At 49.6% G+C, this 27710-nt stretch overlaps 2 protein-coding genes across 3 annotated transcripts; one reads left to right on the forward strand and one right to left on the reverse strand.

The window, feature by feature from the left end:
* The first annotated feature begins 3069 nt into the window (after positions 1-3069).
* On the forward strand, positions 3070-27710 carry P4HTM (prolyl 4-hydroxylase, transmembrane). Its single transcript, XM_073644912.1, has 9 exons — positions 3070-3515; positions 7002-7083; positions 17186-17376; positions 20162-20258; positions 21413-21575; positions 22914-23099; positions 23262-23352; positions 23623-23746; positions 24683-27710. Exons 1-9 carry the CDS (start codon positions 3192-3194, stop codon positions 24898-24900), a joined length of 1476 nt encoding a protein of 491 aa, XP_073501013.1. The 5' UTR covers positions 3070-3191; the 3' UTR covers positions 24901-27710.
* LOC141157520 (secreted frizzled-related protein 5-like) lies at positions 7430-14991 on the reverse strand. Of its 2 annotated transcripts, XM_073644914.1 has the most exons (4): positions 14732-14991; positions 13603-13769; positions 12007-12096; positions 7430-8477 (listed from the first exon to the last, which is right to left on the reverse strand). In XM_073644914.1, exons 1-4 carry the CDS (start codon positions 14953-14955, stop codon positions 8161-8163), a joined length of 798 nt encoding a protein of 265 aa, XP_073501015.1. In that variant the 5' UTR covers positions 14956-14991; the 3' UTR covers positions 7430-8160. The 2 variants fall into 2 exon arrangements, 1 of the variants encoding a protein (XP_073501015.1); XR_012247810.1 differs by lacking the exons at positions 12007-12096; positions 13603-13769; positions 14732-14991 and adding an exon at positions 11057-11296 and having other exon boundaries at positions 8356-8477.

Below are 27710 nucleotides of genomic sequence, written 5' to 3' on the forward strand. Positions count from 1 at the left end.
TCGGCTTAGAGCAGGATTAGCGATGTACAGGATTGCTGCCTCTGCACGCTAGCTGTTCTCATTCACTGACAGCAAGCACTTAACTTAGAAATTGGTGAACTGATACAAGACCTTTATGGAACGTCACATATACACCGAGATCAATTATTTTATGCTTCTGAACCCACCACCCCTCACTTTTAGGATGTAATGAACTTGGTTGTCTTTGTAACTGTTCCTTACATCTGACTAAGGCCGGATTTCACACGCCCTTGTGTCACTGTTCAAGCCGTGAGGCTGTTCATTTTGGATTGGGAGACCCTCGACCAGACCCCGGATGTGTGAATACAACCTTGGGGTGCTGACTGCCACAAAAAAAAAAGATTGAACCTGAGATTCAGTTGCAGAAATTTCTTATTGGGCAGAGACGTGGCTGTGGAAGGGGAAAATCGGCGATCTTGTGTGACGGTGGCAGCACCTGCACATTGAGCGGCGCCATATTGTCTAAGTGCCAGAATTCATCCATGAATATTATTTTTGTGCCCGGTCCCCCCACAATGACTTGTAGCCATAATCCAGTGTTACAATTGTCTTCTATAATGATGCACAAAAGCAACTTTTCTTGTCGCTCGGCACATGCAGATGATCTGTGGTTAGTCTGGCCGCCGGCACTTCCGCACTAATCCCAGCTCTCTGGTGGGGGTGATTTGGCTTTCTCCAGGCTGCCCACATCGTCTCTCTGCAACCACAATGATGCAGTGATTCCTCCCTGTGCTTCATCTGCGTATTGTTCATGTCCAGGAAGGCACAATGGTGACGCCGTGCCCAGCTCGAGTATGAAGCACATGCACAAGATCTCCCTCGCCTGAGAGATGACGGGGGCAGCCTGGAGCATGTCAGTATCACCGCCTGATTGGATAGTGAGGCCGGACTGTTCTGTGGAAGCGTCACCTGCCCGGACAAGTCGGAGATAACTTTTCCAGATGCAAAGTGATGGCACTGAACCAAAGTATCATAGAAACCCCCCCCCCCCATGTTTCTTATACTGACCCTATTTTTTGCTGGATTAACATGATTCCAGGCTATCAGTTGCTGGATTAATGGACTGTGCATCCTCAGCTGTCCCCCGTCTGTCTATACAAACCCTCCCTGACGCAGGTTAACCCTTTCTGCTATTTATCACAGGCTCTGCCACTTTGCTCTGATTCCTTGGTGCTCCATTTCTTATACCGGCAGCCTCTCTGTGCCAGTCCTATCCTAGATAAATGAAACGTCCGCCCTGCAGAATGCGCTGGGATTAGGAGGGGGGCGTACGACACCTCGCCGAATGTGCGGCTATAAATACCCGGAGGGTCGTGCCACCGCCGAGCTGAAAACTGTGTGGGATCTGACAAAAACCAGCTCCTCTCTGTTATCTCGAGGGGAATGCGATTCTTCATGACGGCGCCGCTGCTGCTTTGTTTTGATAAGTCCAAGATTGCCTGTATGTTTAGATGCAGCTTCTGCTCCGTTCCCGGCCGTCAGTCTTTTCCTTCTGTGTCTGGGAAATATATGATCTTTTTTTCCTTAAAATGTGCCGTTCTGGAGTCTGAGAAAGTCCGAAAGTGGCAGATGATGGAGCCGCTGATGGTCAAACTACAGTCTGACGTTTTTTAAATGGAGAAACTATTAAGTGATCGACGGTCATATTACCAGGAAAGCTGGGTGACTGTGGCTACGGCAGGTCATTGCCCATTACTATTGCTTCCTAATGCTCCTCCACCATCGCTGGAAGTAGAGTCGGCAGCGTGGCCTCTTCTTAACCCCTTGGCACAAGAGCTTACATGTTCGGCATATGGACGACATAGTGCTAAAGTTGACACGGAAAATGTAGTAGAGCTGCGGCCTTCCTCAGCGACGGCCGAGATCAGAGCTACCTCCTATCTCAGGCTTGCACCCCCCCCAGGCCTCATTATCACAGCTGGAATATAGACGTATCCTAATCTATGGGGTAGTTCACTTTTGTGTCTTTTTTTGCATACCCCACAAATTTATTTTTTTCCACAGACGTTTTTTGTGATCTGGATAAAAATCATCCATTCATGGAGGTACGTGACAATCACAGATGCCAGGCGCTGTCTGTTTTTAATAGGTACAAGATTTGCTTTTTTTTTTTTTTTTTTTTTTTTTGCATATGAGAAAATTACTGATCGTAAAAGCCACTGATGAAAATCCGGCCGCTCCCCCCCCCCTTATTGCATTTTATAGCGTCTGCACCGTGCACGAGATCTTAAAGGGCTCTTCCCATCCTACTAGGTGGATATGGTCTGATTGTTTTGATCAGTTTTATAATTTACTTTTAATTAAAATTTGCAGCCGTTCTTGCGCTATCAACCCTTTTATTTTTAAATCCGCTGTTGCCTAGGCAACCGACCGCCGCCGCTGCCTAGCGTGCAAGCAATCCTCAAAGCTTCAAAACGGCTCGACAGACGAAAGGTTGTAAGCGCTGCGCAGGTTCTGTTGTCTAGCAGCAGTGGTCGGTCTCCAAAGCAACGAGCTGTAAACAAAGGGTTACGATCTCAAGGACAGAACATTTTAATAAACAGCAAATTGCAAAATTCCTTATTACAACCCTCCAAAATTAGAAACGTCAACCCCCCGAAATGTTTCTTATAGGGACTTTTTTTTTTTTTTTTTTTTTTTAGTTAAATACAGTTGGGGCTAAAAATCATTTTTGCAATTGGATCCCATTAAAACCGTTGAACTTTTACAAAGCTTTGGTGTCAGCCACCCGCGAGGAGCTCAGAAAAAGATGGCTGAAAGGGTTAAACTCCTGTCAAGACTTTCAGAACCAGCTCGCTGACAGGTTCTAGGTTTACTCCTCCTGCAGCTCACAGTGCAAGGAGGAGGCTGGAGAAAGGAAATGGTGCTAAATTCTTAATGGTATCCAAGATGATATTTAGCCAAAAAATACATGCGTTTAAGGGAAAAAAAAAAGCACAAATCCTACAAGGTGGATGATCCCTTTAAAGGAGTCACGTGACTGCGGTGAGCAGGTGCAGCAGGATCAGAACGTGTCAATCACATGAGGAAGCCGCCGTCTCCTAGCAACCTCCCTCCTGGTCCTCCCGTGACGTCAGCGGCCCCGCCCCCAGGTGTCGCCAGCAGGTAGCACGCGCGGTTGCCCGGGTGACGCGCGGCCCCGGCTCGTGTCGCTCAGGCCGGGGGTCTGGATGGAGGCCGCCGGGATCGGGGGCAGCGCTCCGGAACATGACGAGGAGCCGCCGATCAGGGACCGGCTCGCCGGAATCCAGAAGGGGAACAGCGTGTGCTCCCGCTCGTACTTCGTGGTGGTGATGGTGTTCGTGCACGTCTACATCCTGAATGTCATCGCGCTGCTGCTCTACGTCTACTACAGCAACGGCAGCCAGAGCGGAGAGGACACCGGGGGACCGATCGCCGCCGTCAGCACCCCGGCCCCGGAGCACAGAGCCCCCCTGCGGCATGAGGACGGCGGCGCCCCGTACAGCTACCTGCCCCGGCTGGAGGGCATTAAGGTGGGTGACGGCCCCTGGTCATGTGACTGCCGCTGTCAGCGCGTGGGGAGGTCAGGTGACTTTTACAGCAGAGGTGTAAAGTGAAACGAGAAGTTTCCCATAGCAACCAATCAGAACGTCGCTTTCTTTCCATGTGGCTGCCTAAAAAAATAAAAGCAGCCAGCTGATTGGCTGCTAGTGTTAATAAGTGAATGCGCCCCCCTATAGGTGACAGGGACGGACTCCAGTAATGCTGGAGTGTTTCCCACCAAGGTCCGATGTCTGGGGGCTTTCACTCGTCACTAGAAGGGGCCCCCAGAGAGGAGAATGGTGCAGCGACCCTGCACACAGACATAGGGGGCGCCGTCTCCATGGTTGTACCTAGCGGCCGCTCGCCGTGTTTCCTCCTCGCCTTTATTATTTTTCCGCTCCATATAACTGAGGTGACGTTCCTATTGGGACCATTTTGGGGTCCAGACGACTTTATCTTTTTATTTAGGAGGTGAAACGACCAAAAATCAGCGATTCTGACAGAAGGTTTTATTTTTTTTTAATTCACCGTACGGGATAAATAATCCGATATTTTATGACGCAGTGGTGACACCAGATAGGGGGATTTCTCATGATGCTCCTCCTGTATTTTTTACAGTTTTATTCCTGCCATCTTTTGTACATTTCTCTGCTTTGATGTCGCTGGGTATTGTATAATTATCCATCTCCTATGGAGACGCAGGTGTAGAAACATGGCCGACACGGGCCCTCGGTAGCCCCCACACTGGTTGGTGCAGGCTCAGCTCCTGACAGCGCTCCATACATACAGAGCCGAGCACTTGTCTGCTGCACCAGATCCTGCAGCCCCCCAGCATTGCAGGCGAGACCCCCGACCCACCTGTAAGCAAAAAAGATTAGAGGCATCAATTTGTCTGGACTTGATCTCAAAATTTGGGACAGTTGTCATACAACCCTGCAGCTGCACTTTAGGTTGGAGGACATTTTCTATCTCTACCACCTGCGCCGGGGTCCAGCAAGCCCCTCAAGAGCCCTCCGACGCAATCAATCCTCTGCATTATCAACATCTCTGATTGCTGTCAGTGAATTGAAGCAATCTTGTATCCAGAAGCTGCAAATTAATCCTATTGGCTTAAGTGCACATACAAGGGGATGCGCTGATACATTGTAACGAGTCTTGCACCGGTGTATACAAATGATACAAGTATCTGAAATTCTGTGTTATAGTAAAGTGTTCCAGACGAGGGACATGCTGGGAGTTGTAGTTTTGCAGCAGTTGGAGAACCACCGTCCTACTCCTTGGACCGCTGGCAAACTATGGCGTCCTCTGCAGGGGAAATGTAGTGTAACATAGCAGCTGATAGGATGAATGGACGTCCATGTAATACAAGGTTGGTTTGTTTTTTTTGGAACGGGAACCGCTTATATTGGTCATAAGGCGAGCTCCTGAGCCGGGGCCCCCTCCATGGCATGGATAATAATGAGATAACCCCAGTTGTATAAATGATGGCGCCCCAGATGTATGGCAGCAGTGCTATGTACGGGAGATCCTTCCTGCAGCCCACAATCTCGCGTCTCCCTTCTTGGCGGCCGATCTGATCGCAGCGGACATCGCCGCACTGTCGGAGGACGACACAGTTGCCGTCTATGCCCCAGTATACGCCGTATCCACAGGGCTCTGCTTATTCTTAGCCTGACCTATTTCTGATAATAAATTGTTATTTATTACTTCCTATATCTGCACTTTATTAAAGGGGTCGTCCAGTTTTTTCTGTTTTTCTCGGCTTGCTGTCAGTGGACGGGAACGTTTTTGTTTATATCCAGAGATCGTAAATTCTTAAACTACATCCTGACATAATGGATGAAACCCACGTGTGATCCAACTCACGGATCGTGCTGCAAATTCACTGTGGATTTCACCACCATGAAAATCTGCGGTCAGCTCCTGGGCCCATCAGCAGTCCAGAGGAATCTGCAGACATTACATACCGGTGTGAACCCGGCCTTAGTCACAGCCATTTAAAGGGGTATAACCACGGATCAGAAGAATTAAAGGGCCAAAGCATTAATTTAGCTCTGCAGCCCCTTCATTGTTTTTCCATGCCCCTGGAATTGGTGAGGGTCCCACTCATCGGACCTCCGCAATTATCCAGCTATGCCATCACTTCATCAAATCGGATTAACACTTTCAGCTCACAGAGGATTATCTAGGATACAGCTGGGGGTAATCTGCTGTGAGAAGTATAAGGCTGTGTTCACACTGGAGTTTTTTTGGGAGCCTAGTTGCAAAAATAGAACATTTTGCACAACTTTTTGTACAATTAGAATCAACGGCTTTCCACTGACAGCTATGACTTCCCCATACACATATACCCAGAAACAGCTGATAACAGAGAACAATAGATGATATCCAGCCGTGTCGTAGACTGAGATGAGTCAGGCTTTAAGCGAATAGTTCACTTCTAGGTACAACTATTATTATTTTATTTTTCTTTAATACATGTATTTGGAGCTAAATATCATTTTTGCTTTTCGGTTTCATAAAAGATACTGCACTGTTTGACTTTTACAGGCTCTTTTGTTCCTCTGCACATTCAACTTTGATGTGGTCATAAATCAGCCGAGAGGAGCTCAGAAAATGCAGATAAAAGATAAAAACTGTCCCATCGGACCGTCAGAATGAGCTCGCTGACGGATTCTCAGTTTGCTCATTCTGCAGTCAGAAACAGACAATGAAATACGGAAGACATAGAAGGCAAACAGTGCACAATTTTTTTAATAAAAACCCCAATTTAAAAAAAAAAAGATTTTTAGCCAAAAATACATGTATTTAAGTAACAAAAAAAGTTGGACGAGCCCTTTAAATGCCCCCCATACACGCTAAATTGTCACATGCTGCATAATCCCGGTATTATTCCATCGCTGTGGGACTTTTCTGCTTTGACCGGACCTGGATCTTAGATTTCTGTACAGATTCTAATTCCTGTGAAGGAATGTGTCTTAACCTCCAGTGACCCCAGTAAGTTCCAGCCCCTCCGGTCAGGACCTCGTACATTCAGCTCTCCCTCCCCCATTCATTGTGTCCATCAAACTCCAAGTGGCCCTACTTTTGTCCCATTTTCTTGCTTTGTATCTAGGTTATAAATTAATGATCTGACCATCGAGACCCTCACTGAGCACGAGAGCAGGGATCCTGTGTCGTCCCCGTCCCCCCCCACCCCGTATGAATAAAGCTGTGGTGCGCATGCGTGGCTTTCTTCTACGGTCACACATGCGCATGATCTATCTGCGGACACTGGACCCCATTCTTGTGATCAGATCCCCTCCGATCAGAGTGCTGCTGTTGCGATCTGCTGATGATGAATCTTCCATTTTCCTGTGGCGCCACCACAGGACGAGAGAGGTATTGCACATTGCTCTGGCCACCAAATGCATGGATATGTCCTGGCTAATACATGTGAGACCCGAAGGATCGTACTGATCGCTCCTCTCTTTCAGGTCGGCTACAAGCAGAAAGTGGAGCTGGGCAACAACAAGCTGTACGACATGAAGACGCTGAGCCTGAAGCCCCTGCTGTTTGGTAAGCGTTGAGCCCCCCGTGACGTAGGGGCATGTAATCGTCTTAATGCCGTAGGATGGGGGGGTAGAAATGAGCAGCAAATCAGCAGATGTAATCGTGTCTGCATAGGGGTCACGGGGTCCGGCCGCTCTGTAATCCCCCAGATCCCGCGCTGCCGCCTTCCTGCAGATTTCATCCCAATGAGCGAAGCTCCCTGGTCTCCTGCACATAAGCATCCGGTCTCTGGGCCAGGGGACCCCAATAAGTGACGCACACACCAGACGTTTATTACAGCCACACGTGTATTGGTTTCCATCCCACATATATACAGAGCTATATACAGTCATCAGGCTCGGCACCTTCTCTTTTACTCTAGGGCTACACACCAAAACCAGCGTTATGCTGCCCGGTAGAAGGGCTACTTGCCATCACCCCGGGTGGTTCCTCGCGATTTTTGGTGCATTCATCAAGATTTGTCGCACTCATGACAATCATGATTTAAAGGGGTTGTCCACAGCTTGTTTCTGAAGCAAGAAAAGGCTAAAACCCATGACATACCGGCTTCAACGTCCACGGCTCCCATGCAGCCAACTCTGGGGTCTACCGCAGGACAGGCGGCAATGATATCCTGTTCTTTGGTCACCTGACTGCTGAGGTTTGTGATTGGCTGCAGCGATCAGCTGACTGGAACGATTTCATCATCAGATGACATCCCATTGCAGTCACCTGCAGCCAATCACAAAGCTCTGCAGTCAGGTGACCAGGATGTCATGGCTTTCTGACTTGCCGTTTAGTTGGACAACCCCTTTAATAAGTCGCTGCCTTTAAGGACGTCTTTCACCAATGAATAACAGTTATCTGTTCCCAGGAAAGCTGTGTGACCACCTCTATGGCTTCCATTACCGCACCCACCTTCTCCAGGAGATCAGGTCTGCCCAGCCACCGGGGGGTGTAATGGCGGCCATATCTGATGTCACCCAGCTTTCCCAGGATTAGACAGACTACGATACAGCAAAGGATAACGCAAGGCTGAGATTTACTGGTGATTTGCTGATTATTAGGGGGAACTGTTCATGCGCAGCCGCCGCCCCGGGGGTCCTACGATCTGCACTTGTGATGCTTCCATTTCTTGGCAGCGAAGTGCAGGTTCTTGTTCCTCTTCTGCCAGGCGTAGGCTTTGTGCACCACGATCTTGTCTTCTTGCACGTCCCCGCTGACGACATAAGCGCCCGTCCGGGTCCCACGCATTATGTTCTGCACACACGTGGCATCCAGGTCCAGCCACTGCTGGAGTCTGGGGAGGATGTCCCCCCTGGACAGCGGGCCGTGCTTTATGACGTCCACCCTGGAGTCCATGTCAAAGTCGGAGACGGAGCTGGAGGTCGTGTTCCTCTTTGTGATACGAATTTTTGCAGCTGCAGAAAGAAAGAATAAAAGATGGAGCCGCGCGCAACTCCTGGCGCTCCCTCCACCCGTACGGAGCCGCGCGCAACTCCTGGCGCTCCCTCCACCCGTGCGGAGCCGCGCGCAACTCCTGGCGCTCCCTCCACCCGTGCGGAGCCGCGCGCAACTCCTGGCGCTCCCTCCACCCGTGCGGAGCCGCGCGCAACTCCTGGCGCTCCCTCCACCCGTGCGGAGCCGCGCGCAACTCCTGGCGCTCCCTCCACCCGTGCGGAGCCGCGCGCAACTGTCGGCGCTCCCTCCACCCGTACGGAGCCATCGCGCAACTGTCGGCGCTCCCTCCACCCGTACGGAGCCATCGCGCAACTGTCGGCGCTCCCTCCACCCGTACGGAGCCATCGCGCAACTGTCGGCGCTCCCTCCACCCGTACGGAGCCATCGCGCAACTGTCGGCGCTCCCTCCACCCGTACGGAGCCATCGCGCAACTGTCGGCGCTCCCTCCACCCGTACGGAGCCATCGCGCAACTGTCGGCGCTCCCTCCACCCGTACGGAGCCATCGCGCAACTGTCGGCGCTCCCTCCACCCGTACGGAGCCATCGCGCAACTGTCGGCGCTCCCTCCACCCGTACGGAGCCATCGCGCAACTGTCGGCGCTCCCTCCACCCGTACGGAGCCATCGCGCAACGCTCGGCGCTCCCTCCACCCGTACGGAGCCATCGCGCAACTCTCGGCGCTCCCTCCACCCGTACGGAGCCATCGCGCAACTCTCGGCGCTCCCTCCACCCGTACGGAGCCATCGCGCAACTCTCGGCGCTCCCTCCACCCGTACGGAGCCATCGCGCAACTCTCGGCGCTCCCTCCACCCGTACGGAGCCATCGCGCAACTCTCGGCGCTCCCTCCACCCGTACGGAGCCATCGCGCAACTCTCGGCGCTCCCTCCACCCGTACGGAGCCATCGCGCAACTCTCGGCGCTCCCTCCACCCGTACGGAGCCATCGCGCAACTCTCGGCGCTCCCTCCACCCGTACGGAGCCATCGCGCAACTCTCGGCGCTCCCTCCACCCGTACGGAGCCATCGCGCAACTCTCGGCGCTCCCTCCACCCGTACGGAGCCATCGCGCAACTCTCGGCGCTCCCTCCACCCGTACGGAGCCATCGCGCAACTCTCGGCGCTCCCTCCACCCGTACGGAGCCATCGCGCAACTCTCGGCGCTCCCTCCACCCGTACGGAGCCATCGCGCAACTCTCGGCGCTCCCTCCACCCGTACGGAGCCATCGCGCAACTCTCGGCGCTCCCTCCACCCGTACGGAGCCATCGCGCAACTCTCGGCGCTCCCTCCACCCGTACGGAGCCATCGCGCAACTCTCGGCGCTCCCTCCACCCGTACGGAGCCATCGCGCAACTCTCGGCGCTCCCTCCACCCGTACGGAGCCATCGCGCAACTCTCGGCGCTCCCTCCACCCGTACGGAGCCATCGCGCAACTCTCGGCGCTCCCTCCACCCGTACGGAGCCATCGCGCAACTCTCGGCGCTCCCTCCACCCGTACGGAGCCATCGCGCAACTCTCGGCGCTCCCTCCACCCGTACGGAGCCATCGCGCAACTCTCGGCGCTCCCTCCACCCGTACGGAGCCATCGCGCAACTCTCGGCGCTCCCTCCACCCGTACGGAGCCATCGCGCAACTCTCGGCGCTCCCTCCACCCGTACGGAGCCATCGCGCAACTCTCGGCGCTCCCTCCACCCGTACGGAGCCATCGCGCAACTCTCGGCGCTCCCTCCACCCGTACGGAGCCATCGCGCAACTCTCGGCGCTCCCTCCACCCGTACGGAGCCATCGCGCAACTCTCGGCGCTCCCTCCACCCGTACGGAGCCATCGCGCAACTCTCGGCGCTCCCTCCACCCGTACGGAGCCATCGCGCAACTCTCGGCGCTCCCTCCACCCGTACGGAGCCATCGCGCAACTCTCGGCGCTCCCTCCACCCGTACGGAGCCATCGCGCAACTCTCGGCGCTCCCTCCACCCGTACGGAGCCATCGCGCAACTCTCGGCGCTCCCTCCACCCGTACGGAGCCATCGCGCAACTCTCGGCGCTCCCTCCACCCGTACGGAGCCATCGCGCAACTCTCGGCGCTCCCTCCACCCGTACGGAGCCATCGCGCAACTCTCGGCGCTCCCTCCACCCGTACGGAGCCATCGCGCAACTCTCGGTGCTCCCTCCACCCGTACGGAGCCATCGCGCAACTCCTGGCTCTCCCTCCACCCGTGCGCAGCCGCGCGCAACTCCTGGCGCTCCCTCCACCCGTGTGGAGATGTGGCAAAACTACAACTCCCAGCATGCTTTAACCAACCTGCAGCTCATCGGCTGCTGAAATACTATGACTCCCAGCATGCCCTGATAGCTCGATAATAGAACATTACCCAGCCGATGCCGGGGCATGCTGGGACTTTAGCTTTTCAGCAGTCAGAGAGCCACAGGTTGGAACCCCCCATACTGATTAACTAGTTGCTGGATAACCCAATGAATGGTTTCTTCTAAGGCAGATATACGCTGCAGTAGATGGTATATACTGTATACTGCTAATACCCACCGGCGCTGCTGGATGTGGACGTGACGTGACATCAGCCCGAGCCTTGTGTCTTTATATGGTCCCAGAGCCGGTGTCAGCGGCTGTAATTTACTTTTCCAAGGGGGGCTCCCGTCACGTCTCCCCCCATACACAGGGCTCGCCTCCTGTATATGCAGCGCGGCTTCCGAGACAGAAAGCATGACTTTCCAAGGCATCTACGCCTCGGACGAGCGCCGCTCTGGAGACGACACGGCCATTTATGGGTCTGAACTATTCAGCGACAGATGGTTCACCTGCAGCAATGTATCATCGCGCCACCTGTTCGCCTAAAATTATCCATGGATAGGAAAATCTTGCTGCTTCCTTCCAGAAACGGCGCCATCCCTGTGCACAGATTGCATCTGGTATTGGAGCTCAGCTCTGCTGCAATGAATGGGGCTAAGCTGCAATACCAGTCACAGCCTGTGGACAGGGGTGGCGCTGTTTTTGGAAAAAAAGACAGACCTGGTTTTTCCAACCCTGTACAACGCATTTAAAATCTTTTTTTTTTAAACTTAACTGATTCATTAACTTTAAACGGGCTGCGGTCGGTGGGGATCAGCAATTGGTTGATTACGCTGCAGCGCCACCACAGGATGAATGAAGTATTGCAGGCTGCCCATTGAAATCAATCCATGTGTCAGATCCTCCAGAGTGGGGAGCTCTCTTGCAGATAAGAGGGTCTTGAGTAAGCCCCCTCCACCCTACCCATTAATTAATGATGAGACGGAAGGGCAACAACGCAGGGAAAAGATCAAAGGGAATTTGTGTGACTGCCCCTGGCGGCAGCGTAGATGGACACTGAACTGTTGGCATCCGTCTCCCCCCTGCCGTTACCTGTACCCATTTACAATGGGCACAGATGACGCTGGCACAAGTGCAAGCTTCGCTAAGTGGCGGCAGCACTCGAGGTGCAACATGTCAGCACTTACTGAAATCATTAGCACAGAAGGTATCCAGGATCTCCTTGGCAGAGCTGGCCTCGTCGAGTTCACAGTCCCTGCAGCTGGCACGGGGCACCGCTGTAAGAGGAGAGGAGCATTAGTATCCGGGGTCCTATATAGCCCCAAATATACCGGAGCCCCTCTATATCCGGTGATCGCCCGTCACGTTCATCAGTTATTCTTGACGGAACCTGAGTTAGAACGTCGGTGTCTGAGACGCGTCACCCACGCGTCCAGCAATGCTGGATGACATCCGCAGAAGATCGGGGGCAGTCCTCCAAGATGTTTGGAACAAGCCCCCTGCCGAGATCCTTCTAAGACTGTGTGTAAGGGACAAGTGACCATGAAGACGTTATGATGGTGACGGGCGGTCGCCAGATACTGATGGGATTTACATTTCTCTTTTTGTTCATTCTCTTTGCATTTTTATAATTGATACAAATAAACTATTATCACTTCTATTTTTGGAAGCGTCTTACGCTGCAATATTTTTTCCACACCTGCCTAAAACTTTTTTTGTTTCTCGCTAATATGGAAACCATCATCAAGCAGGCTAGCGCCTGTGCACAGAGCTTATTATAGCTTTATTATAATAGTAATAAGTGTATGACTCTTTTACACCAGAAAATGTGCACCAGCAGAATAGTGAGTGCAGCTCTGGAGTATAATACAGGAGGTAACTCAGGATCAGTAATGTAATGTATGTACACAGTGACTGCACCAGCAGAATAGTGAGTGCAGCTCTGGAGTATAATACAGGAGGTAACTCAGGATCAGTAATGTAATGTATGTACACAGTGACTGCACCAGCAGAATAGTGAGTGCAGCTCTGGAGTATAATACAGGATGTAACTCAAGATCAGTAATGTAATGTATGTACACAGTGACTGCACCAGCAGAATAGTGAGTGCAGCTCTGGAGTATAATACAGGAGGTAACTCAGGATCAGCAATGTAATGTATGTACACAGTGACTGCACCAGCAGAATAGTGAGTGCAGCTCTGGAGTATAATACAGGAGGTAACTCAGGATCAGTAATGTAATGTATGTACACAGTGACTGCACCAGCAGAATAGTGAGTGCAGCTCTGGAGTATAATACAGGATGTAACTCAAGATCAGTAATGTAATGTATGTACACAGTGACTGCACCAGCAGAATAGTGAGTGCAGCTCTGGAGTATAGTACAGGAGGTAACTCAGGGTCAATACAGGATCATTAATGTAATGTATGTACACAGTGACTCCATCAGCAGAATAGTGAGTGCAGCTCTGGAGTATAATACAGGATGTAACTCCGGATCAGTAATGTAATGTATGTACACAGTGACTGCACCAGCAGAATAGTGAGTGCAGCTCTGGAGTATAATACAGGAGGTAACTCAGGATCAGTAATGTAATGTATGTGCACAGTGACTGCAGCAGCAGAATAGTGAGTGCAGCTCTGGAGTATAATACAGGATGTAACTCAGGATCAGTACAGGATAAGTAATGTAATGTATGTACACAGTGACTGCACCAGCAGAATAGTGAGTGCAGCTCTGGAGTATAATACAGGATATATTGTGTTGGACGTCACTTACTACTTCCGCCGGTTCTTGTGTCGTTGCTAATAGTGGAGATACACATCCCATGATCAATAGGAAACTGTTCACACTTCAGTATTTCTGGCCACGGGTACCCATAGCACGCCATGATGGGGGCACAGCTGGTCCTCACCGCCTCGCACAGGCTCCGGCACGGCTTTATAATCCTGTCACTGTAGACATGAGGATGTCATTATTAATTCTAGAAATCACATTTCAGTAACATTTCCCCCTATAATCGGTGTAAGCCCCTAAGTCGTCGTCAGTTGGAGGATGATCAGTTTGCCGCCTTGCAGTCATTCCCGGTGACAACCCTCCTGGTAGCTGCGGTCACCTTGGTTGTCAGCCAGCTTTCCCAGACACAGATGTAGCTAATATACTGCCGGCAGGGTGCCGGCCGCCCCTGGTTAGCTGCCATAATCCCTAATCCGCGGCGCTGGGCTCTGGCGGTAGGTGGCCCTAATTCTGTTGTCAACTTGTATGATTCACTGAAACAAAGAACAGGAGACTCAGCTCTGCCCAGAGAGCCGGAGTGACGCACGTACGGCTCCATCAGCCGTAATTCAAGGAGACACCCCACAATGCCAAAACCACTAATGGGAAAACACGGCTCCTAATTACCGTGCCAATGACGCAAGTAAGAGTGGTAAGTCCACATGTGCAGCCAGGAACATAATCGCATCCCCCAGAGGGTATCGGCAGCGCTCTAATGGCCCCTAATGTCTAAATGTCAGGGACGCTCTCGACCTTCAGGACGCTCTACTCACTGACGTGCTGCAACCTGGGCTCGGCTCTGTGATAACCCTACACGTTCATGTATCACATGCCAGCGATGGCCGACTGTCTATGCTGCACTTTGGAAAGCTCGGGCCACACACTGTATGTCGGACTTATCCAGAGGGTCCGATTCGGCTCGCAGAGGTCAGAATAGTGTCCTTTTAGCCCCCATTGGGCATCACGTTGCCCGATGCGATATCATATCCCAATTCGGAACTGATGATGGGCACAAATGGCACGGTTTGGCATTTGCACCCACTGCTTGGCAAGCTCGTCGTTGGTGCTCCCCCCCCCCCTTTATGCCCTGATCATACATACAGAATGGAAGTGAATAGTTCGAGGGGTACTTTACCCATCCAGACATATCGGTGCCATTAGCGAGCACAAGAAGATTCTGGCATCCGGGTGGCATTCACGGGCAAGGAGCGGCAGCCAACTGGAAGATTGCTGGATCACCTCCGCCATCGTCTCGTGCTCCAGCAGATTGGGAATCCTCATGTCTGTATATCCGATGCCATAACATAGGGGCATGTGCTTGGGGATGGTCATACACCGGGACGAGCTGCTCACGTACATCGCCCCAGAGACACCGGTCCAAAAACAGAGCAGGACGATCAGATGCCACTTTGGGTATTGGCATCCGGGGCATCTGCCCTGCCATGCACTCATCATCTTCATCCCTGCACAGGCGACTGAGTCTCCCCGTAGCCCCAAGCTTGGGGTTTTTATAGGGCCGGGGGACACTTTTTCCTACTAATCCTTTCTCATTAAGATCCAGCACACTTGGACAAGACAATCCCACAGTTTGCGTTTGCCAATGGGGCTGATTGTTTGGTCTTGTTAGGGGGGCAGCTTAAACCAGCAGGTGTCGTAATAGGGGCCGACAAGGAGGCTGAATGTTTGAACTCTCCGGCCTGGCATTATCTCGACCCATTATTGTACTCATGATTGGATCTCTGCTGGAAGCCATTTGTCCACCAATCCCCCCCTTTTCTCCGATTTGTGATCATTAACCATTACGTGTTCCTCCTGGCTGTTCTCAAGACACAAAAAAAACAATCATTTATTGACCCGGGAGCAAAGGGGGGAGGATAAGTCAGGGCTGTTGATTTAGCCCTGGGGGCGCTCAAACAACCCGTGATGGGACGCCGGGCTCATTAAATGTTTTCCTTTTTAAAACAATCCTCCACGTCTCATTAAGTTTTTTTAGGATCTGGAGATCAATCACGATGTCTTTTGCTGGGGTGGAAAACGAAAAAAAAATCACATTTATGGGTTTAAAGGGAAATAAAAAAAAAAATCAAAGTTTTTGAGTTGTTCTTTATCAGTATAGCCGCCCCTACAGACCTCACAGGGGTAGTGAGCAAACTTCCCCGGACATCTCAAAGCACCGAGGAGGCAAATTCATCTTTTGGGTTGGGTCACAGCATGAGAAATATGTGCAACTTTTGATTTGGGTCCCATGCATTTTTTGGGGGACTTTGGCCTGAGGTTTCGGGCCAGAATGAAGAGAGGACTGGTTTGGACTCCTTTGCTCAGAGTATCTACAGTTTCCTAAACTTGGCTCAGTGATTAAGTTCTCTCCTCTTGTCTTGTGTATGAATACCCCAGCCTATAGAAAGTGACTTGTTAGCGCCCCTCCAGGCACCTAGACCCAAGAGGGACATGTCTTGTCTGCCACAAACCCTAACTATACACCCAAAGTCACAAAAAGTTCCATCCATCCTCTGAACTACCGGCCAAGACGGCTGAGGTCCCGGCCAAGACGGCTGAGGTCCCGGCCAAGACGGCTGAGGTCCCGGCCGACACGGCTGAGGTCCCGGCCGACACGGCTGAGGTCCCGGCCAAGACGGCTGAGGTCCCGGCCAAGACGGCTGAGGTCTGGCCAATCCATATTTTGTGAGATATATGTCTCTTAAAAGATCGAACTACATTTTTTTTTTCTTTATCAAAATGGATCCACAATTTCTTCCTGAATTATTTATTAGTGCCAGAACTCAGTTTTCTGAAACCAAGCACCAAATCTCCAGCACTGATTTAAAATGCAAGAATTAAAGGGGTTTTCCAGTTTTGGAAATTCTTCCTACCCCGGTTGCAGTTTATCTTTAAAAAAAACAAAAAAAAAAACAACAACCTGGGCTCTACTCGCCCTCTCCAGCTCCAGCACTGAGTGTCCACCGAGGCTCCCGGTCTATGGTATTGTCAGCAGCACTGACGGAATGACGACAGCACTGCAGCCAATCACAGAGCTCAGTGGCTCTGCCTGAGTTAACAGCATGAGCCGCTCAGAGCTGCTGAGCTTACTGATCGGCTGCAGCGCTGCAGAAAATAACAGACTCCGGGAGCAGTGGGAGAGACTCAGCATTGGACCCTTGGAGGGTGAGTAAAGCACCGCTGAGGAACAGGGGATTTCAGAAAATGGAAAGCCCCCTTTAAATTCTGCTCTTACCACTTAGGGGGACTGAGTTTCACCTGATCACCTTTTCACTTCATAAGAAGTAGATATCCGAACACTGGGGTCCCACTATTGATCTCAAGAATAGAGGTCCCGTGTCCCCCATTTAAGCGGAAAAGTGGTCGCACGCGCTTTGGGGCTCCAACATTGAGCGTGGCACTCGTCACCAGTCACATGCACAACGCTCCACTCAAATGGTGGACACAGGACCCCTGATCTTGTGATCGGCGGGACCCCCAGAGATGAGACTCATCACCTATTTTGTATGTTAACCCCTTAAGTTCTGTGTCTTGTTAATCTGACACCGTGCCCCCCTGTTTCTTATAACATTCCCAATCCCGTTTTTTGCAGAAATCCCCAACTTTTTATCGGAACAGGAGTGCAAGCTCCTCATCCACCTGGCCCAGCTGAAAGGACTGCAGGCCAGCCAGATCCTCCCCGTGGACGGCTACAAGGAGGCCATGGAAAATCTGGAGATAAGCAAGGCCGACATCTTCAATCTGCTGGATCACAATCAAGACGGGCAGCTGCAGATAAAAGAGGTGAGGAAAGGGTTAAACAACTGCAGGGGCATTCGGGCTTAAAGGGGGCTCTGCTATCCACCTGGGCAACTTTGTAATATACCTTGTTTTGGGTTATTCACACCTCTGTTTGCTGTCAGTGAATGAGAAGCAGTCCGGACTGATACTTTTTACCTAAACTGATACATTGTAACAAACTATGTGTGGCGCTGTTATGTCTGGGCTCTCCCATATGACTCTTGTCTATTCTCAGGATGATTGATGGTCTCTGTGGTCAGACCCACACTTGATCCTCAAGTTATCGCCTATCCTTTAAATAGGTGATAACTTTAACTGTCGGGAATATCCCTTTAAGGAGTTATTTCCCGTCCTCATACATAGATATATAGTCTGATAGTACTTTTAAATCTAAGCACTTTTGCCATTTACTGCTTGTTAAAATTTTCAGCTGTTCTTGAGATATTCACACTTTTCTTATTGTTTCGTAGCTCGTTGCCTAGGAGACCGACCACCACTGCTGTCGATAGCTTGCAATCGCTGCGCTGAAGCTGGCCAGAGTTAGGAGTTAACAGCACACTCCAGCGATCCTGGACAGCTTCAAAACAGCAGGAGAAAAGAACTTGTAAGCACTGCATATGTTCTGAAGTCTAACAGCAGTGGTCGGTCTCCAAGGCAACGAGCTATAAACTAAAGAAAAGTGTTAATATCTGAAGAACGGCTGAACATTTTAATAAGCAGTAAAGTGCAAAATTGCTTGTATTTACAAGTAAATTTATATTTTTTAAGCTGGGAATATCCCTTTAAGGCTTTATCTATAGGGAAGGAAAATCTCTTTAAACTGGGTACAGGCTAAAAATGATTTTCTGTAGTATCTCTTTAAGCATTTTGCACCGTCTACAGGCACCACGCTGCACTGTCTATTGCTGACTGCAGAATGAGTTAACTGAGAATCGGCAAGTGAGCTCATTCTGCTTTACTCCTTCTGAGCTCCTCTCAGCTGATTAATGACCACCTGAAAGTTGAGGTCACCTGAGAAGGAAGATAAAAGTTATACACTCTCCTATCACAAGGAGCTCACTGATGAATTCTCAGTTAACTCAATTTTCATGTTTGGTAAACCTCTGCTTGCTGTCAGCAAGTGGTAGAAAGGTGCTAAGGACATCAGACTGATACTTTGTAACAAGCTACCTGGACTGAAGAGAGATCACCTAGACTGGGTGCAGTTGTAACAAACCCTCAGTTGTGAGAAGTATTAGGTTTATATGTTTTTGGGTTGTTTTTTTTTTACTTCAAACAGGGTTGTGAAGGGGTTAATATGAAGGGGGCTCGCTATGCGCTGGCCACGGGGGTCTTGAAGACCTCGTACTGTACACAAACTCTTCTTCTTATTCTTAGGAAGATGCTCGAACGCTCATAAAAGCCATTATGTACGGCCATGTTTATATTCTGCTCTTCCCTTACCCATTGTGAAAGAACAGACCCTCCATCATCGGTGGCACGCACCACATAAACATGCCCGCCTCGCCAACATTTCATTTTTATTGCCAGGGGAACGGGCGTTTGGCTCCGACCCATATAAAGCAAGTGAATGTATAGCGAATGCACGGACCCAGCGAGGTCTGCAAAGCCCACCCGGAGCCAGACGTGTCCTGCAGGTCCGGACCCCCGGATATTTACCGATGCAGCAACGTATTAATCCTGGAATTCTGACCCTATAAAAATCAATAGACAGATACACTGCATGGAGATAAGTATGTGCCCCCCACATCCGCCTCCAGGAGCTTTTCGCAGCTCCCATACTACATCCATAGACATTAATATGGAGTCGCCCCTCTGCAGATATAACGGCTCCGATCTTCTGGGAAGGATTTTTACAAGATGTTGGTGGCGTCTGTGGAAATTTTTGTCACTTCATCCATTAGAGCATTTGTGAGGTCAGACCCTGATGTTCGGGGGTCCGGGCTCACAATCTCCATTATAGGATGGGGCTGGGGTCTGTGCTGCCGCTCATGTTCTCCCCTCCATGTCTGTATGGACCTTGTGCACTGGGCACAGTCATGGGGAACAGAAAAGGGTCTTCCCCAAACTGTTACCACAAAGCTGGAAGCTACAATTGTCCACAATGTCTTGTGCTGAACAATTATGATTTCCTTTCATTGGAACGAAGGGCCCAATGCCGACCCCTGATAGCAGCCCATAGCATTATCCTCCACCATCTGTACAGCGGGAATCACCAAACCCAGACTCCTTCATCGGACGCCGATAGAGAAGTGCGATCCGTCACTGCACAGGACACATCTCCACCAGAGTCCAGTGGTGGCAGCTTTACACCACTCCATCTGATGCTCGGCATCGTGCTTGGTGATGTACGGCTACATGCAGCTGCTCGACCACTAAGCTCCCGGCGGGGGCGCAGTGTTTGCACTGATGAGGAGATCTGGACTCTGCAGTTATAGGGTCAGCAGTGACTTTTCAGCCGTCTGCTCCTCACCACTCGGCCCCCCAGCGTTACGGGGTCTCCACTTCGGATACGGATAGATATGAGGTATATGGACGGTCAGACATGGGTTAATTCCTGCTTCTCATCAGTATAATCGTCCAGTTATAATGACCCGCTGTCTCCGCTGCTCATTAGACCCCAGGGTCGCGCTGTTCACACTAGGAGGCATCAGGCTCTGCGCCGCCCGGCATCGGGGTAGAGGGGATTTATAGATGAGGACGGAGCATTTCCTCTCTCTCCGTGCTGCAGTAATTGACCCTGGACTTTTACATTGTAGCATTAATATTATTTTAATCTCTTCTGCAGGTATTAACCCATTCCCGCCTGGGTAACGGCAGATGGATGACGCCCGAGAATATCCGGGAAATGTACACAGCTGTTAAAGCCGACCCTGATGGAAACGGTGAGCCACTCAGTGTCAGTCTGCTGCCGCACGGCTCGCAGTGTTTATATCACCACACCGTCCCGGCTTCGTCTTAATGGATGCGGTCTCTCGAGTGCTTGGAATAGGATTAGGATAGAATTTCCGCCATGTAGTGGCTGCTAAACTGTAAAATACCGGTTCACTTACTTAATAATGCGTCTCTAGCACTGGGTTAACCATTTATTTCACTTCTGTTCTCAGTGGGTAACTTAAAGGGAACACGTCGTCAGAAAATGATAGTTTTGTGTTACATGCATTTTTAAAATATATATATTTTTTCAATATAAATTTGCAAGATTTCTATTTTTTTTTAATACAGACCGTGATATGGAAAAATCATAAAAAAAAATACATTTATCACAAAAACCTGATTAAAACAATCGGCTCTCTTCGGGTTATCTGATTTAGTATTTTGCAAACTTTTTAGAACTTTTTCCATGTATATTTATTATTTGTGAAAGGTGAAAACCAGACCAAGACGCTATAAATGTAATAACATCCCTCTGTCTATACGGACCCCAGACCAAACCCGTAAATTTATCAGCCACCCCCCCTTCCCTAGCTAAGACCCCTAAAATTAATAAAACCTTAGACCGAACCGCTAAACTCATTCAGACACCAAAAAGTAATTTTGGACCCACTGGAAAATTGTTCCGGACCCCTAAAATTAATTCCGACTCTAGATCAAACCCCCTTAAAATTTTATATCTGAGGCTGAAACACCCCTATACAATTAGCCAGCCCCCCAGAAAACATCCCTAAAATATTTTCAGCCACAGATCAGACCTGGAAAAAAAGTAACAGATCCCCAAAAAATAATTCAATCCCAGACCCCTATAATTAATTCAGACCCTAGACTCAAACCTCTACTAGTACTCCATGGTATTCAGGTTCAGTACCCAATATCTGCAGAGCATTGCACTGTCTGCAGAGCATTGCACTGTCGGCAGATCATCCCTCAAGAACACAAGGCTTAAGACATTGGAAATAATTTCCAGCCCTGGAAGGAAGGTAGCGTGTCCCCCCTGAGACGGAGCAGCTCCAGACATCAGTAATGCCTGCACTGACTCTAATGTAGGAATGCATAGGACTGCCGGCCGCGGACATTACACAGGACTTCTTGTCTTTTATAGGGGTCCTCAGTCTGGAGGAATTCAAGAAGCTGAACCTCAGGGACTTCCACAAGTACCTGGGCAATCGAGAAATCACCATGAACGACCTGGTGAGGAATAGTCAGCACACCTGGCTGTACCAGGGAGAGGGCGCCCACCAGGTGCTGAGGTCCATACGCCAGCGGTGGGTATACAGGGCAGGACCGGAGACAGTCACCCCCGTCCCCCCCTCTCCCTGTACCTATAGGAAGTAAGGGGTCAATGCACGAAATCCACCTTGCATTCTCTTAAAATCCACATCTCGTGCACATGAATCAATTCTGCCGCCCCGTTCACACACAGAAGATAATTTTTGTGCAGATTTTTTTTTGCTGCCACCATAGAAAAAAAAAAGCAGAAGACGTTCTCAGATTCTGCACCGAAAATCCGACTGGGTGATAACGAGGGTGTTCCGTGATCTGCGGCAGAAATCCGAGGATCGTGTCCTAAGGTCCTAGTTCACACATGTCCTAAGGTTTAGTTCACACGGAGTTTTTCAGGCGGAAACCGCTGCAGAAATCGCTCAGCGTCACTTCTCGCTTTCCATTTCTGCAGTTGGCAGCGATTAATGGTCGCCCATGAAGGGTGTAAATCTCCGATCTGATCGCCTCTTTTCTGTGACTCCGTCCTACAGTAATTAATGGGGGCAGGTCCTGCACTGTGCGGTCAGAAGGGGATCGCAGACCTCGGCCCCTGCATAATCCGCTCTATTTACTGAGCCTAATGTGGTGTTAATGGGGGGGGGGGGGGCGGCGGAGGAAATGAGAATCCGGCCTGTCCTGTAATTATCAGCAAACAGCCCGGGAATCCGCAAACACGGCCGCCCCCCTGTTTACTGCCATTCACTTTGTCCTAATTAATACCATGCGTCGACCAGAAGGATTTATTAGGGCCGTGTTCACACTCCGCATTGAGACGCTGAAAACGCCACAAAGCAAAACTCTGTGCATGTAGAGATTTCTTCACTCGCTGGCTATAAAACTCTGAGAAATAAGTGCCGCAAACAAAGTTGCACTAGTTTTAAAGTTTTCATCCATATGCGATAACTGGGGGTCCGAGCGCTCAGACTTAGGGGGGGGGGGGCTGGAGGTGCCGCAGTCCTGTGGAGTGAATGCATCACGTGAACTCCGCTCCATTCAGACAAAGCCCCAATCTTGGGATGGATGGGGGTCCTATCGGTCAATCCCACACCGATTATTCAGTTATGGGGGACGACTTGGTGCACACTTGTTTCAGCGCTGATTTGCAGCCTGGGAGCTTTAAAGTGCTTTTTTTGGGGGGATTTTCAGCACATTTCCAGATTTGAGATTTTATGATCCAACATTGTTGAATTGCGGTGAGCTGCAATACCAGACACGACCTAACCACAATAGTGGCGCTGTGTCTGGGCCAAGAGAAAAAAAAAAACACCCAAACTCTTCACATGACAATATTACAACCTTTTGGTTTATTCCCTTTTTTTTTTTTTTTTTTTTTTTTTTAGAGTCATCAAATTAACCCATCTGCCCCCCGATGTGGTGGAGAACAGCGAGCCCCTGCAGGTAGTTAGGTACAATGCCGGCGGCCATTATCACGCCCACATGGACAGCGGGCCGGTGTTTCCGGAGACTGCGTGCGCCCACACCAAGCTGACGACCAATGAGAGCTCGCCTTTTGAAACCTCCTGTCGGTAAGAGCCCCCCGATTCCCCCCCCCCCCCCCGTCACTACCCCTGACATCTGCCCTGTGCCCCTTCCCAGACATGGCCCTAGACAGATATAGAAATGCTGCCCCCTGCTGGATATATAGACATATGACGTGTTCACACCCATGTGCTGTGCTTTCTTGCCAGGTACGTCACCGTTCTCTTCTACCTAAACAACGTCACCGGCGGCGGAGAGACCACGTTCCCCATCGCTGATAACAGGACCTACGAGGAGCTGGTGAGCGGCCGCACAATAATGGCCTCCATTAATGGGGTCTTCCACTAGCACTGTACTTCGTCCTCGGAGGTCGGATGCCCACCGAAGCCCCCGGCTCCATTCAGGATGGGACTGTACAGGATCTCTGGAGTGCCGGGGGTCCCACCTACCCCAATGATAGGGGGGATAGCTTTCAATTTTAGGAAACAGCCTTTAATTCTCCCGATTACACAATTCATATTGAGGTCACATCGTTCCCATTCATTGTCTTATTTTTCTCGCTTTTCTTAGTCTTTGATCCAGAACGACGTGGATCTGAGAGACACGAGGAAACATTGCGACAAGGGGAACCTGCGGATAAAGCCGCGGCAGGGAACAGCCGTCTTCTGGTACAATTACTTGTCCAATGGCAAAGGTAGGCCGGTGACCAGCAGCAACACCGGGATCTGGGGACTGGCTGCATCGCGGTCTCCTCAATACCCATCTATTTTCCACCAACTTTTTTAGGATAAAGGACCAGGGAGGCAGAAAAGTTGCAATTTTTAGCATCGTTATCCCTTATCCAAAAGTGATCATGTTTCGATGCCAGAGCTGCGTCGCCCGACCCTTCATATAGCCCCCTATAGAGTGTAGTCATAAAGCTCTACTAGCAGCCACCACTAGAGGGAGCCTGGGAGCTAATCGCATACAGCCGTCTCCATCCTCATCATTATTTGTCTATAACGGTCGGTTGGGTTCATATGTAAATAACCCACCTGGAGGTATTTTTTAACATTTTTTCCTGCGCCACGTCTACTTTGGACACTATATTTTTTGTTAATACAGCGCTATAAATACCTTGTATAGTCATAGACTTCCATTTTACAATTCTGTCTGCCTGCAGTGACCACTAGAGGGCGCCTGTGAATTCACTGTATACAGTCAGCTCTAAGGCTCCCTCTAGTGGTGGCTGTAGGTAAAAAGAATTTTATCATTAAACTATGATTTATGCAAGAGATTTGGAGCTCTGTGATTGTAAATAAGACGTAATGATAAAGGTCTGTCTGTAGTCTTAAAGGGGATGTCCAGGACTAAGTTACTGATGACTTATCCCTACCCCGACGCCTGCACTGCTCAGATCAGACCTGGAGCCTTGGCTGATGGCAGTTCACAGTGTAGGAGCTGGGATACCCCAGGTCTGTGGTGAATCTGATCTGAGCAGTGTATCCAGCACCAGATATTGGCTGATCCTCGGGGGTACCAGGTGTCGGACCCCCACCGATCTGATATTGATGACCCTACCCTAAGAATAATCTCATAAGCATCCTGGTCCTGGACAACCCCTTTAAGTTTTGTTTTCCCCCACCCTTAGGCTGGGTCGGGGACGTGGACGAGTTCGCCCTCCATGGCGGCTGCCTCGTGACCGAGGGAACCAAGTGGATTGCAAACAACTGGATCAACGTGGATCCCAACAAGGCGCGACAGCTGTGGTTCCAGCAGGAGATGGCCCGATACGCCCAAGACGAGCAAGAAAGCCAGAAGGAGTGGACGGTGGACAAGTCGTACAAGGACATCCATGTGGACTTATAGGAGGAGAAGAGCCTGGCTAGTGGCCGACGCGGGGACAGAGCGCGGCCATCGCTTCCCCCCCGTCCTCTACACGCCCCGTCCATCTCGCTCCACTTCCCGATTTTTGAGCTGGGGGCTTTTGGTCGGTCGGGGGTCTGCCATTAGGGCCCCAGTATGGAGGCGATGAGGAGGGTCTGCATGGCGGGAATACAGGGAGGATAGCGCAGACGGGCTCGTCACACAGGGCAGACGGATGTGCCGCGCTCAGCTGGAGCCTTTGGCTTCTTACACGCGGCCAGGTTACATTTTTTTGTAAAATTTCCAATTTTGCATGTCTTAAGACCACCGAATATTACCATTCATATCACCGCCGCGATGGCTGCATCATATCTGGTCGACCAGGGTTTAGAAAAAAAAAAAATAGCTGCCTTGTAGAAGCATGTCTCCTGCTGATCCCTATGACAACACTTCCAGTCCTGCACCTTTAAAAGGGGACTTTTTGCAAATCAGGATTTGCATCAGTGCCCGCATCAGTAGGGGGCAGATTTTGGTGTTAATTGTGAGGTCCAAGGGGTCAAAATAGAGACCGGCTTTTACAAGACACCGTGGATCAATAGTATTTATTATGAAGCTAGAAAATACCTTCAAAGAACATATTAAAGGGGCTTGTGTCCTCTTTGACACCACGTCATTTTAGACGCATTATTCTAGCAGATACAGCACTCCAAGTCTCCCCTGCAAACAGTGAGGTGATGTAATTCTGTCTGACACCACTAGAGGGAGCGCACTGTTTTATTACTGGGAGAAGGGAGCTCCCTCTAGTGGTGACTGCTGGGAAACAGAATTTTATCTTTTAACCGTCTATGCAGGGGATTTGGTTCTTTGTATCAGATAAATGGACCCTGCACAGGTACAAAGATATAAGAAAAATACGACAGATCTATTGCGACAGGCTTATCTCCTGTACCCATGAGCTGAGGAAGGAACCATCTCATCAGTGCATGCGTAAAAAATTCTTTATCATCAGACGGGGGTCACTTTTTTTTTTTGCATTTGCACCCAAAGAACAACATATTTATTTATTTATTGATTGAATATAATCAGGGTATTTGCATTAATTAATGATGAATGTGGATGAGCTTCAGTAGTCAGCGGGGCTCCACTTTATTGGAAAAGCGCTGAAACAAAACTGACCCTCTTTTATATTTATTTTCCTATTTATTCATTATTGTACATTTTTTGAGATCTATAGCTTTAAAATGTTTCCATAATGGATCGAAGGTGAGAAGATGACGTATCCCGAGCACGGGGACCCCATGGGAATCATCATCTCTGAATACAATGCAAAGAAGTATCAGATATCCTGCGAGCTGCTGTAATCAGTGTTATAAATTATGTCTAGCTTTTATGGTCACATCATCTTGTTTTTTTTCCCTGTGCTGATTAATATCATTTTAGGATAGATTTTTTCCGATACAGAGCTCCAAATCCCCAGTTTAGTAGAAATAAAGTTATAGGAGTTTTCTGTTTTTAATTAAATATTCTTTACTTTCAGCCACCACTAGGGGGAGCTCACTGCAGGCCGTTTAACGATTGGGTTCAATGTGTAACTTTCTATGCTTTAATCTTGAGTTCCACCTAGTGGTGACTGCAGGTAGTGAAAATATAAATTTTTTTGTTTTTGCAATTCTGTTTTCATCCTTTAATAATAATTATTTTTTATTTATATAGCGCCAACATATTCTGCGGCGCTTTACAATTCAGACAATTTAGAGATATTATCCTTCTTCTAAAACACTTTAATTTATTATACTTGTACAAGGACTTTTTTTTTTTATTTTATTTTGCAGGACAAAGTTGTTATTTTGAGTGACGCCATTTACTTTATCATACAATGTACTGAGAAACTTGAAAAAAAAATTGTAAATAGGTTGAAAAAGTCAAAAAAACAATAACATTTTTGGCTACCTGCTGTCACCAGTAGGGGGAGCTCCGGAGCTCGCTGCATACAGTTTATACATTGAATGTAATATGAAAACAGTAGGCTAATCTCTTCGGCTCCCCCTAGTGGTGACTGCATGTAGCCATAATTTTAATAATTTAAAGTGGTATCCCAGGCACTTTTACACTGATAAGCTATCATCCGGATAGGTCATTAAACTCTTATTGGTGGGGTCTGACTTCTGGTACCCCAATTTATCAGCTGTTGAAAAAGAACGGCAGTGCAGCGCTCTGTACATAGTGTTGTGACTCTGAGCGGTACAGCAACTTTCTCCTATTCCACTTTCATGGGACAGAGCCTGCAGTACCATTGATGGCCACTAGTGTGCATGGCGCTGCACCAGTTTTTGTGCACTGCGGCACTTCTAATCTGCGGATCGGAGGCCGGTGGAAAACTGCTGGGGGTCCGAATCCCACTGATGAGGAGACGTCAATGATTGGTAGATGCAGGGGATTTGGAGCTAGGCAGTTAAAAACTGCTTTAAACTGCGGAGTCGGAGCGGCAGACAAAGGTTTTAAGATTTTCTTCTTTGTTCACAACTAAAGCTAAATTCAGAATTTTAAAGGCAGCTCTGGATGTGAATAGAGCAGAAGCGAAGTGTGAACCTGACCTTATATTCTTTCATCCTGTTATTGGAAATGTTTCCAGTCTATTCTAGAGGTTTATGTCTTTGTCACTTTATCACTGTGACTCCTGAAACGCGTGGGAGGATTGTACCTCACTGTTTACCCCCCAGGAGCAGGAGACTCGGCAGAACCATCTCACATCTTATTTATTTGCACGTTTCACTTTATATCGATGTTTCCTCCAATCATCAGGTTGTTTGTTC

This window comes from Phyllobates terribilis, unplaced genomic scaffold (genome assembly GCF_046119375.1).
Source record: "Phyllobates terribilis strain yellow unplaced genomic scaffold, ASM4611937v1 Scaffold_8__6_contigs__length_399053987, whole genome shotgun sequence".
NCBI lineage: Eukaryota > Metazoa > Chordata > Amphibia > Anura > Dendrobatidae > Phyllobates > Phyllobates terribilis.